This window comes from Myotis yumanensis, unplaced genomic scaffold (genome assembly GCF_028538775.1).
Source record: "Myotis yumanensis isolate MYYU_CA2020_CCGP unplaced genomic scaffold, mMyoYum1.0.hap1 SCAF_4, whole genome shotgun sequence".
Lineage (NCBI taxonomy): Eukaryota > Metazoa > Chordata > Mammalia > Chiroptera > Vespertilionidae > Myotis > Myotis yumanensis.
Genome location: NW_027223755.1, coordinates 50192762 through 50204951, shown reverse-complemented (window position 1 = coordinate 50204951; position 12190 = coordinate 50192762). Strand labels below are relative to the sequence as shown.

Sequence of the window (12190 nt, the reverse complement as noted above, 5' to 3'; positions counted from 1 at the left end):
GATACATCTTTTCAGTGGGCATATTATGTTTGCAAACAATGAGGAGATACAAGATGAATCACATCTAAAACCTGCCTGGAAATGTGCAGAGGATATTAGGATAAAAATGAGGCATTAAATGTTAAAACGTAATACAGGCCACAATACATGTAGAGTATGTATAATTATATCGTGATACTAAATGATACCTCGTCAAGACTGCTAACCAAGGAAATGGAGCAAAGATTTTCAATGGAACATTTGAGAAAGAAAGGAAAACGTAATGGCTAACCTTTATCTCTAGCTATAGTCCTTCTCTCTAAAAAAATTGCCACCCCAACTTCACCTATCTTTAATCCAGCCTTTCATCCAGGGCTCTAGACCCTAATGTCCAAGACTCCTATTGAAGCACCTCGAGGTGTACAGGCCACACACACCTCCCAAACAGTCGAACACCCTAAGTCTGATTCTTTCTTTCTCTCTTTCCCTCTCTCTCTTTCTCTCTCTCTCTCTCTCTCTCTCTCTCACACACACACACACACACACCACACCACACCTAACTTATTCCATGTTTAACCTTTAAAGGTTGGTGGTCTTCCCAAACACACCATGCTATTCTTGCCTGACTGCCATCGTACACGCTGTTTCCTCTTCTTGGATAACTTAGAAAGAAAGGTAAGCCTATGGAGAGGAAGGGAAGGTATTGATTCATTTACTCATTGTAGTCACTCACTGTACTACAGCCACTGAGATTCTACCACATACCACTGTTCTAGGCCCAGGGAATACATTAGGCAACAACAAAGAAAGGACAATTCTTTCTGTGCATCTCAGATGCTCCGAGTTCTCACCGGGCCTTTGAAGGCACAGATATGGAAACTAACAATCACAGCAGGGTAGATGGTTCACATCTAAGACAACCTCAATATCCTGGTAATTTGGAAACACACGGAAAAACAAATTTAAAGATTTGGGACTACGGGGATTGTAAAACAATGAACTATGACTTAACTGAACAACATAGTTGAACACAGTATAAGAGGTGAAAACAGTAAAAGGATATTTCTTAACTATGCGTACACACACACACTGTGGCCTCATTGCAAACTTACTTGAAGTAGAGAAATCATCCATTCCAGAGGCTTCTGGAGACATTAGAGACATTTACAAATGGCACTGAGGAGCTGAACTGCTAATCGTTGGTCTCAGCTGGACATTTAGGAACGGGGAGGACTGCAGAAAGGGCCTCCTGAAAGGGCGCCCAGAGCTTTTCAGGTGCTTGGATGATGCTCCTCATTAAGAAAAGCAGCCCTAGCCAGTTTTGCTCAGTGGATAGAGCATTGGCCTATGCACTGAGGAGTCCTGGGTTCGATTCTGGTCAAGGGCACATGCTCAGGTTAGGGTTCGATCCCCAGTGGGGGACATGCAGGAAGCAGCCGATCAATGATTCTCTCTCATCATTGATGTTTCTATCTCTCTCTCCCTCTCCCTTCCTATCTGAAATCAATAAAAATCTACTAAAAAAAGAAAAGAAAAACAAGTCCCCAGGACTTGACCATCAGGGTTAAAAGAATACAGTGTAAGGGGATGCTGGTTCTGTACGCAAACCTCAAGTCACACCCAGGCACTGACCTAGGATGAAAGTCCAGGGCACTTTGGAGTCATGGGGCTCAGAATGGAAGATCTGTTTCAAAGCAAGTGGTTTACAATCACTTCTGACCACATGACACGGAGGCCAGCAAGGGTAATGGAGTCAAGTAGGCCTGGGATTGGCCTGCAGGCCTGGAACTGAGCCCAGGCCTCACCCTGGACTAATCATGTGACCACCAGCAAGCTGTATAAGGCCCCTGGCCTCAGTTTCTACATCCGTAAATAGGAATAATAAAAGCCCTAACTTATCCTTGAACAGCTATTTAAACTGGTCTTTTGCAGGAATAAAATATGTACAACTTTTACTAAGGACTAGTTCAATCCATATAACACTTAATATATTATACTGTTAATATCTAGATAAAAAGGCAATTTCATATTGTTCAATCTAATACAGTGTCAGAACTAGAGCAGAGGAATAGTTAGTATCAGTTCTTATAATTATTTTATTATTTGATCTATCTTGTAACACTTTTATATCTGAGTTGACTATCTCATTGAACTTTATGTGTCTTGTGATCTAAGAAGATAAAAGTCTTACAATACAAACAATATTTAAAATAACATGTCAGCTCATAAAGGGCCCCATAAATAAAGAAATGATTTAAATTATTATACTAATTTTTTAAAATCAGTCTTCAAAATATCGACATAACTTAATGAATACTGATCATAGCATTCATCAATTGTGCCGAGCCAGCATGGCCAAGGGTGAACCTGAGTGGGGGCGGCTGAAAGGCTTAGAAAAGACAGACAAGAGAATGAAAGCTGGGTCTCAGTGGGACGCTGCTTCTCTGAGAGACAGCGACCACGCCCACAGCCATGCCTTTATTTTATAGCAGAAGCTACAAGGCAAAGTAAGGGCGTGACCAAGATGTTTACAACATTCTCGTGGGTTTCAATCCTACTCAACTCCATGCATCTGGACTCTATCAAGCCCACATCACTCAGGTACGTGGGGCCACGTGTTCAGACCATAGTTCCAAGCTTACAACTACAGCTGTTGGCTATAATTGTGCTGGGAGGGCTCTGCTCTCCAAGCTGGGACTTGCACGTGGCAATGAGAGGACTGTGCCCTCACATCAGTCCAAGGCTTGAACCTGTCAAAAACACTGTAGCTGCTCCCCACAATCAATAAATAAAAAATAAAGTTTATTAAGGCCCTGGCAGGTAGCTCAGTGTGTTAGAGCATCGTCCCGATATGCCAAGGTTGTGTGTTCCATCCCCAGTTAGGGCACATACAGGAATCGACCACCCTATATGTGGAACAACAAACTGATGTTCTCTCTCTTCCTTCCTCTCTCTCTCAAATCAATCAATACAATCTTAAACTTTAAAAAGATAATATAAACATTTTAAATCAGACATGTCCCATTAAATAATAATCATTGCTTTTTAAATAACGGATATTACTCAGTGAGAACTGGGAGGGAAATCTCCATTTTCACTCTTTTTTATTTATTACCAACCATGTTTATGTTAAATCAAATAGAAATAAACATTTTTAGAGGTTTGTACTACACTTACCCAGTTTAAAACACCATGACTTCTGAAGACTATTAACATACAGTTACAAAATTAATTACATAAATACTAATAAACATGAGCCACTTTTTATTTTTTCCTTTCCTCTTGCTTGCTTTCTGCCATGAAACGACGAGTCTGAAGTTCAACAACATTCTGAGAGATGCCTCCAAACAGATGAAACTGAACCACAGCTCCAGGGAACCACCTGTTACCAGCACATCAGAGCGTGTCTAAAGGTGGGAATCACCTTCCTTTTTTTCAGAGTGTATGTTCTATTCATTATAGGAATAAGAGTAAAGAAAAGACCCTTTATAAAAGACCCTTCAAAACAAGAGGAATATATTGTTGCCAGGATAAATTTATAATTTATTTTTCTTGATGTAACTGCTGTGTTTTTTTTAAACAATTAACTTCATTTGTGCACTAGTCCAATGCATTAACTGTATAGTCATTAGTTACATCACATAAATGTTATTTGCATTGTGTATTACTGTGTAAACTGTGAAGGAATACATACATAGAAGGTGCAGCTGGCATATTAAATGAGACTTACTTTTCACCCGGAGAGCCACAGGTAACATCGGTCAGCAGAGAAAAGGCAAAATCCTCAGTCACTTCAGAAAAGTGGCTGAATCCCCTAGTGTCCTTGCGCTTCGGGTTAATAAGAGCACAAAGAATATCATAGAAGAGATTTCGGTTTTCAATACTGAATGCTTGCTTTTTTCCTTCAACAGTTATCTGGGGAAAAACAAAAACAAAAATATATCTTAATAAACTCTTTAAATGATAATGTATCATATACTATAATGTGTTCTTTATTAACCGTTATTAGCATTAACAAAATAAGGATGAACCCATGAAAAATTTAAGAGAAATCAGGATCAAAATTATATTTCAAAAATATCCATTTGTACTTTAAAAAGCATAAACAATCATTTATAAAGAAAACACACAATCACCATAATATGTTCTATTTAATAACTAAACTAAGCGTAAAATGGTTGCATGGGTCACTTACTTTTGACTACAATAATTAACATCATGAGTCAAAATTAATCTCTTTTATATCTACCCCAAGGATTATTATTTTGACCAACTAAGGAAATAAATACAAGAATGTCCATATAGAAGCAAGATTATTCTTTTTAAAAAAATATATTTTTTTTATTGATTTCCGAGAGGAAAGGAGAGATAGAAACATCAATGATAAGAGAGGATCATGGATTGGCTGCCTCCTACATGCCCCACACTGGGGATCTAGCTCACAACCCGAACATATGCCCTGACTGGGAATCGAACTGTGATCTCCTGGTCCATAGGTCAATGCTCAACCACTGAGCCATGCTGGCTGGGCAAGATTATTCTTTATTATAAGTGTTCAATGAACAGAAATCACCACATGTCACTAAACTCCTGAAACATCATATGAGAAAATCCTATTCCAACCAAGAGTAGTTAAGAATTCCTGGCATTCTTGCCTTTACCCGTGACTATAAGCCTTCCTACCTTAAAGAACTTGGTTATTTGCTGTTTGAGGGAAAAGGAGACTAAGAGGAGAAATAGGCTTCATGACTTGGGTTTATTCCTTGCAGAATCATGGAGGCCACATCTTTATTGTCTGCCCAAGCTTTGATGTGAAGCCATTGACTTGTTATTCTACTCACTCTTATATATCTGAGAAGCCCCTATTAATTCTTCAAAATCCAAATTAGTCATCATTTCTCTATGATTTCTACACTGGGCCCCACCTGCCTGATCATTTACATAATCACTCCCTTTGTACTTTGCACGTAGTTTTATTAACAAACTTATGATGACAATGATGAAATGATTTGTCTGTTACTCCTACTAGTTAAGCTCATTGAAGAAGTGGCTCATGTTTCCCACATTTTTAAAATAGTTTTATAATCTATATGGTACCAAGCTGTTGGCTGGACTCAAAATCCAAGTTTAAGAGTAGCCATCTCAAAGATAGTAAGGCAGAATGGAGAACAATCCATAAGGAAAAGATGATAAAAACGACAGAATAAAAATTTAACAAAGAAAAAATTATAATGGAGACAGGGGACAGCTCATTGGACACTGAAACAAATGGAATATGTTAAATGGAAAATAAGCTCAATATATGCTCCCAGGACTCAGAGAAAATATAACAAACAGGACCAATCCACAAGATACACCAAGCACATAAAAGGAGCGAGTAGAGGTAAAACCTATACAGTTCCTTGATAAGCTAAGGAAATACTTCCTTCTAAAAATGCAGAGCTTGCTTACACCAGTGAAAATAAGAAAAAGAAACAACACCAGATGTATCTGGTGATTTTTAAATATTACTTCAAGAGTTAAAAAAAAAAATCTTACCAGAAAAACAGACAGGAAAAAAACTACTAACAGAGAAACAAAAAATAAATTTGACATCAGATTTTTTTTGCAAATGAAATGCCAGAAACCACCAGAGCAACATGTGGAGTTTTGAGAATTAAAGGCTGTGATCCAAAATTCTAGAGCCACCCAACCATTCAAGCACATTCAAGGGCAAAAGAACGTTTTAGGAAAACACACAGAAACCAGAAGGCCATTTACATAACCCTTGGTTTATAGAGGTGCTATTCTCAGCTGGTTATACTAACTTCTCTAATTCTCACAACAATCTTGTGAGGGAGGGGCTACTGTTATTTTGTTTTGTTTCCAGATAAGGAAACAGAGGCAGAAAGAGAATGCCTCACTTTCTGAGTGCACCGAGATGGTGAGTGTTCCAGGAGGCACTGTGACAGCCCCCCTACCCTGACTGGAAACATCCCCCCAACCTGCGTGTCCTAGAATAACAACACAGATTGGCTCAGTTTGCAGCTAGGTCACGCAAAATTACTGCAAGCACGAAATATACAACCGGGAGTAAAATATAGACAAAGTCTAAATCACTGTTAGTGTGATTATAAAATAAATCAAATGCGAAAAAGAATTCTAAAAATATAAGATATATATTATTAAAATATATGATAAGAAATATTTTGTTCTAAAGGGCCATTCTACATAAACAATAAAAAGAACCCCTCCACCCCCCCAGTTATTAAAATTGGCTTACAAAAAAGTACAGAGCCTGAATCAACCATGGAAAAAATTTTTTTAAACTGTCAGGAAGAAAACAAAAAAGGAGATCTTTGGAAGGGGTGGAGAGTCCTTCAAACTTTCACAGAACATATTATTCCTGTGCTTTCAAGTGTTCCAGAACACAGAATTAAAGGCAACGCCTCTTGACTCATGTTTTACCAAGCTTTCATAACCTGGAAACCAAAACCCTAAGAAATTAAACTTTGCACATCAAATCCAGCAGTCTTAAAAGACCGAAATTATTATTAAAAAACAACAGCATTTTAAATAATCTTCATTTCATTATATCTAGGAAAATCAAAGGATAGAATATTGTCATAGCAAAAATTTGCCCAAACCCACAGTTGAATTTTAACCAAAATACAGTGAGTCATTTACAGTTCATGCTCTTTTCTGCACATAGTTGTGTCCTCTGAACATAAATAAGTAGCCACTTCTGGTGAGTGTAATAACAATATGTAAGATTTATTGAGCTCTTCCTATAGAAATATATAGTATAGAGCAAATTCTGTTTCAAAGAAGCTAAAATCTGGGGGGAAATAAAACTTACAAATATGAAACAATTTCACTTAAAATATACAACCTTGTAGAATGAACTTCTATCCAGTACATGGATGTTCTACTTCTGAATTTGAGGTTATCTTAGAGTTTGTATTAACTGCATTTAAAATACATGAATGGCTGCCAGATAAAGTTTAAGTGACTCTATTTGATTTCAGGTAAGTTACCAATAATTGTTTCATATAAATACTAAAAATGTTTTCATTCATTGTTTATGTGAAATTCAAAGTTAACTATATTTTACTTGCTAAAATTACAACCTACTATGTGTGATCATATACATTTTCGGTTCCTATTTTATTTTCTTATTTTCATTATTATAAATATGTCTAAAACATGAAAATTCTTATGCATTTTATGGATATCACAGGCCCCTCTAAATGATGTTTATTTTTTCTGCTTTTTGTTATTATATACTATGCTGAAATAAACATTATTGTTATACATATGTTTGCATAAATATTCCCAACACCCATTAGTTGTCTTTATTTTTCTTAATTTATTACTCCCCAGTTTTACTGAGATCTAATTGACATATAACATTAACTTTCTTTAGATCTTGCTTATGAAATATGCAAAAATAAAATTTGCTTAAATTTTATGTGGTGAAGTTTATCGATCATTTCCTGTATGACTTCTGGGTCTCCACTTCAAACTGACGTATTAAAAATGACTCATACTTCCAGTCAAAATGGTGATGTAGGAAGTACTTGCTTCCTCCCACAACAATATCAAAATTACAACTAAACTACATCACAAACCACCATTCAGAACCTCCTAAAATCTAGCTGAGTGGAAGTCCTACAACCAGGGATTTAAAGAAGCGACATCGAGACTGGGGCAGAGAACAGGCGGGTCCCAAACCCACAAGTGACGGGTAAAAATCAGGAGGGATATTTCGGCAGCAAAGGTCCCGCGCTGAGGAGCAAGGGGTCCCAGACCCATAGTAGACTCCCCAGCCCAGGGTACCAGTGCCAGGAAGAGAAGTCTCTGCATGAAATAGTCACTTTTCTTCGCTTTACACTATTTGGCAAGGCCTCCTCTTCCTGCCTGTGTGCTTTGTAATTTTTTTTCCTACCCTTCAGGCATTGGATTTAAGAGACATATAAAAGTAAAATAGGCATGACCATCTAAAACCCCGTTGTAAACATTTTAAGGATTTAAAGTTCACACGTAAGAAATATAGTACTTAAGAATTCATATGCTGTACTCAAAATCTTTTTTACTTGTATATCAATATATTGATAAATATTTTTATAAGAAAAGCCTCAAATAAACCCCGATAAGAGCCTTTTCCTTTAACAATGATGCTTTTTAAATATGCTTCATTTATTCTTAGGGTCTAAGATCTCCATTTAATTCCATCATTTGCAGAAGTGTAAACAGATAAATAGGCTTAAAATTAAACCTGGTTGGTCTAAGTCCATACCCATTTGAATGCCTGAAGTTATCTGGTCATTCCTGAGTTATTCTGTTCTGTGAAAGTTTTCAGTGCCTGGGAGGAGCAAAGAACAAGCTGAGGGCAAAAGCTTCTGTTCTGTAGCATTTAAGCAGGAAGAACTGGGAACCTAGTTCAAGTTCTCTTTTTATAGACTCAAAAAACAGACGCAATTTCAAAAGATATTCGTCCACCTTCTGGAGAATCAGACAGAGCCTGTAGCTTCTGACATCTGCTGCCCCTTTTCTGACTCTGGCTGTCCTCGCTGCGGCAGCAGCTAAGTCATCACTCTCTGAGTTTAAGACTGAGGTTTCCAAACAGGCGTAAGTCACATGCAAGCAAAAGTACATTGTCAGATATGATAAACTCCACTTCCATGCTCAGAAATTTAACTCTATTATAATTTCATCATCACGGACATTATAAATGTGCATGTGTGTTTGTTTTTATTTTTTAAATCCACGAAACCTTCCTGAACCAGCTGCTGACACTTGCCGAGGCTTACCTTGTGTACTAAGTGCATCACGGCACTGAGCTGCTCGTCGGTGTTCTCTGTGGCCACCTTCACGCTGATGCTGTGGAGCACTCTGCTGAGGATGTCCCCGTCCAGGGGCTGCTGCAGCTGGTCCGCAAGCCCCCACACGGCCTGCGAATCTGCGTCGGAGACCAGCGTGATGTTGGCAGTCCCATACACGGTATCGACCCGGGCACCGCCTTTTGGGTCAAAAAGTACAACCTGGAAGCGTTTAGGAAATGGATTTAAAGACCCTGTGTCTGGGGTGAGGACGACATCCAATACGGTGTTTCTCTGGCCAGGTTCGAAGACCAAGGTGCCTTCAGTTCTCACAAAATCCTTCCCAGAAAGAGCTGGAGAGATGAGCGTCCGGCCCACTGTCTCAGCACTCCTCAACTCCTGGAAATTAAACAACACGCCTCAGTGAAGCTGTGGCACCTCTCATCTTGTCCCACACAAACGCTGACTCTTTCGGCAAATTCTGTTTTTCTTAGACTGATGGGCCGTGACAACATTACAACGAAATCAGTGGGTTTTATACTTTTTCTAATCTCCTCAGGTAAAGGGGAAAATGTACATCATACAGTGATGAGGTCAGGAAAGACAGATGCCTTGGAGTAGACCAAGAAAGAGAATTACAATTGTCCCGACTGCCTCATGGAATTTCTCCAACTGTGAACACTGTGCTTAAATAACACAGGCTGCAAATGCAAGTATGGAGGAAAAGAGGGAGTCCTTGCATTTGCATTTTTGCCTGGAAATGTGGAGGAGATGGGGTTTGGGGAGAAAAGAGAAAGCAGAGGGAAGAAAGGAGGAAGCAGGAGGAATGGGCCTCTTGTTATTTTTACTGAGATATGAAAACACCTGAAGGAATAAGGACCTTGGGCATATACACACCTGAATTTCCTTGAATTGTGGTTATTAAAAGTTTTTTGTAAATCGAAGCATGAGAACTTAGTCAAGGAAGAACCAAAGTACTGTGACTCTGCTTACTAATGAGCAAATACTAAACTCCCAATACCTGCCAGGCGGCATACTGTGGGTGCAGATATGAACAACAGAACCCCTGCACTCACGGAGCCTAGCAGAGGACATACTACAGAAGTTACAGAATTAACAACATAACTTTATATGAAGATAAATTCTATGAGGAAAGTAAGACTAGCAGGGGCATGAGGGTGATGGTAAGGGTACTACTTTAGATAAGGTTGCTCAGGGAAGCTGTTGATGTGACATTTGAGCAGAGACCACAGTGGTGTAGGGCAGTGGTCGGCTAACTGCAGCCCCTTGAGGGTGGCTCTTCCACAAAATACCACGTGCGGGCGCGCACATACAGTGCGATTGAAACTTCGTGGCCACACTCAAGGGGCCAAAGAGCCACATGTGGCTCGTGAGCCGCAGTTTGCCGACCACTGGTGTAGGGGAACAGGGCACATAGGATCTGGGGGGAAACATTCTAGGCAGAGGTAACAGCAATTACAAAGGCCCTGAGGAAGAGCCAGAGGGCCAATGTGATTGGAACAAGGTCAAAAGTACAAGAAGTTGGCACCAGAGAGGTGGGCAGGGGCCAGATCATGTACATCCATTTTACAAAGTGTGGCAGGAAGACCCTGGAGGTTTCCAGGAGAGTGACAGATTTTATCTTTTTGTGACTGTTCTGGCTGTAGCAGGGGATATGCATGAGGCAGGGAGAAGAGATAACTGAAGTAGGGTTGTATAAGTAAAAAGAGTGCTATGTGCACAGGTTGGAAATCTACTTTGAATGTCGAGTCAGTAGGACTTCCTGGCTAATACAGTGTTGGGTGGAAAGGAAGAGGAGAATTGAGGATGTTTGCTTCGATGAACAGTGGAAAATGGGAAATACTGTTAAGGGAGAAATCAAAAGTTATTTATTATACATATTAATTCTGAGATAGCTTTTAAACATTCAAATGATGATGTCAGTAAAGCAATCAGATATGTGAGTCTAGATCAGGGTGGTGAAGAGACTGGTGATAACAATTCAGGAGTTCTCATTTAACAGATGATATTTGAAGAAAACAGACCTACATGCTTGGTCTTGGTGCACCCCATTACTTCTTGGTCAGGAAGACTAACTGGGCAACAGGAAGAAGCTGCCAGTGAGGTAAGGGCTAAGAGTAGGTAAGGGGGATGTTCCAGAAGTCCAAAGGAGAAGAGCATCTTCACAAAGAGGAAATGACCAGGTGGGCCAAAAAATGAAAAAAAAAATCAATGAAGATAAAAGGTTTTTAAGAACACCTGCAGCAAAATGGTAAAAAGAAAAAAAAAAAACCTTGTTGAAAGAAACAACACAAGAATGGATAAACTAAAGTATCCATTGGAATACAATGCCACAGTGACAGTGAAAGAACTACACACATGGACATGTTGAGCAAAAGAAGCGCATCATAAAACAATACAGTTGGCAGAATCTCATTTGCATAATTTCCAAAAGAGGTAAACCGAAACAGCATATGGTAGGTGGTAAAAGCAAGGGAATAATTCAAAAGCAAGGGAATAACTCAACATGAAATTCAGGATACAGGTTACCTGCAAGTTGGGGAGAGGTTATCCTGCAAGAAAAAGGCAGGAGAAGGGTCCACAGTATCTAGTTCTATGATCCTGATCAAGCTCGATTTCTTAAGCTAGGTGGGGGTGATTTTTTTACTACAAACTGCACATATACATTCTGTCCACTGTTTTCCTGTAGGATTTATTTCAGAATTCAGACGTCGAAAGGAAATGGGATCATCAAAATGTTCTTGTGTTTATAAAATACATATAAAAACAAGAAGCACTATGCAACTGAAAAGAAACAATGGAAAGCAATATAGAAATAGCCTTTGCCTAGAACAGGCAATGTGTGCATAAGGAGGAAAGGCTTACTCTTTCTTGTGTGCTTTGGGCCAGTACATACATATATAAACGAAAGCATTTGAATTGGTTTTCAAATTTGGATTAGCTATAAGCCTATTGAATTTAATGTTAACTAACTGGAATGAGTGATATTTTCATTATCTCAAAAATTTATATCCCTTACTTTTTTATCAGAAATATGTAGATATAAGAGAACGAGTGCTGAGACTATAGTATTTATGTCCTGGGATTGCTGACCCACAGAGTATGTGCACTATAGCTACTGTTTTAACTACATAATGAAAAACTATTTAAAGAGGTAAAATGAGGACTGATATCATTGTAACAGACTAGCAACTTGGTCCATAATTTTCTCATTCTTGCCTGCTACTGAAAATAGAGTTATATGTCTTTGCCTTCTAGTAATATGCCTAGCATTAAGAGAGAGAAAATACAGAGGCAATGAAGCAATAGGGAAATAAAATGCCAGAGAAGTAAAACTTTTATTTCTAAGTTTAAAAATTGAACTTTTCATTTTGTGATAATTGTAGATT

At 38.7% G+C, this 12190-nt stretch overlaps 1 protein-coding gene across 1 annotated transcript in view; it reads right to left on the bottom strand.

Annotated features, from left to right (window-relative positions):
• Positions 1-12190, bottom strand: part of ADGRV1 (adhesion G protein-coupled receptor V1) — a 451408-nt gene that overhangs the window by 258682 nt on the left and 180536 nt on the right. The window contains exons 81-82 of the mRNA XM_070413740.1: positions 8772-9179; positions 3710-3894 (exon numbers count right to left, since the gene is read on the bottom strand). Of these exons, the coding sequence (XP_070269841.1) occupies positions 3710-3894; positions 8772-9179 (593 nt within the window). The remainder of the gene's footprint in view (positions 1-3709; positions 3895-8771; positions 9180-12190) is intronic.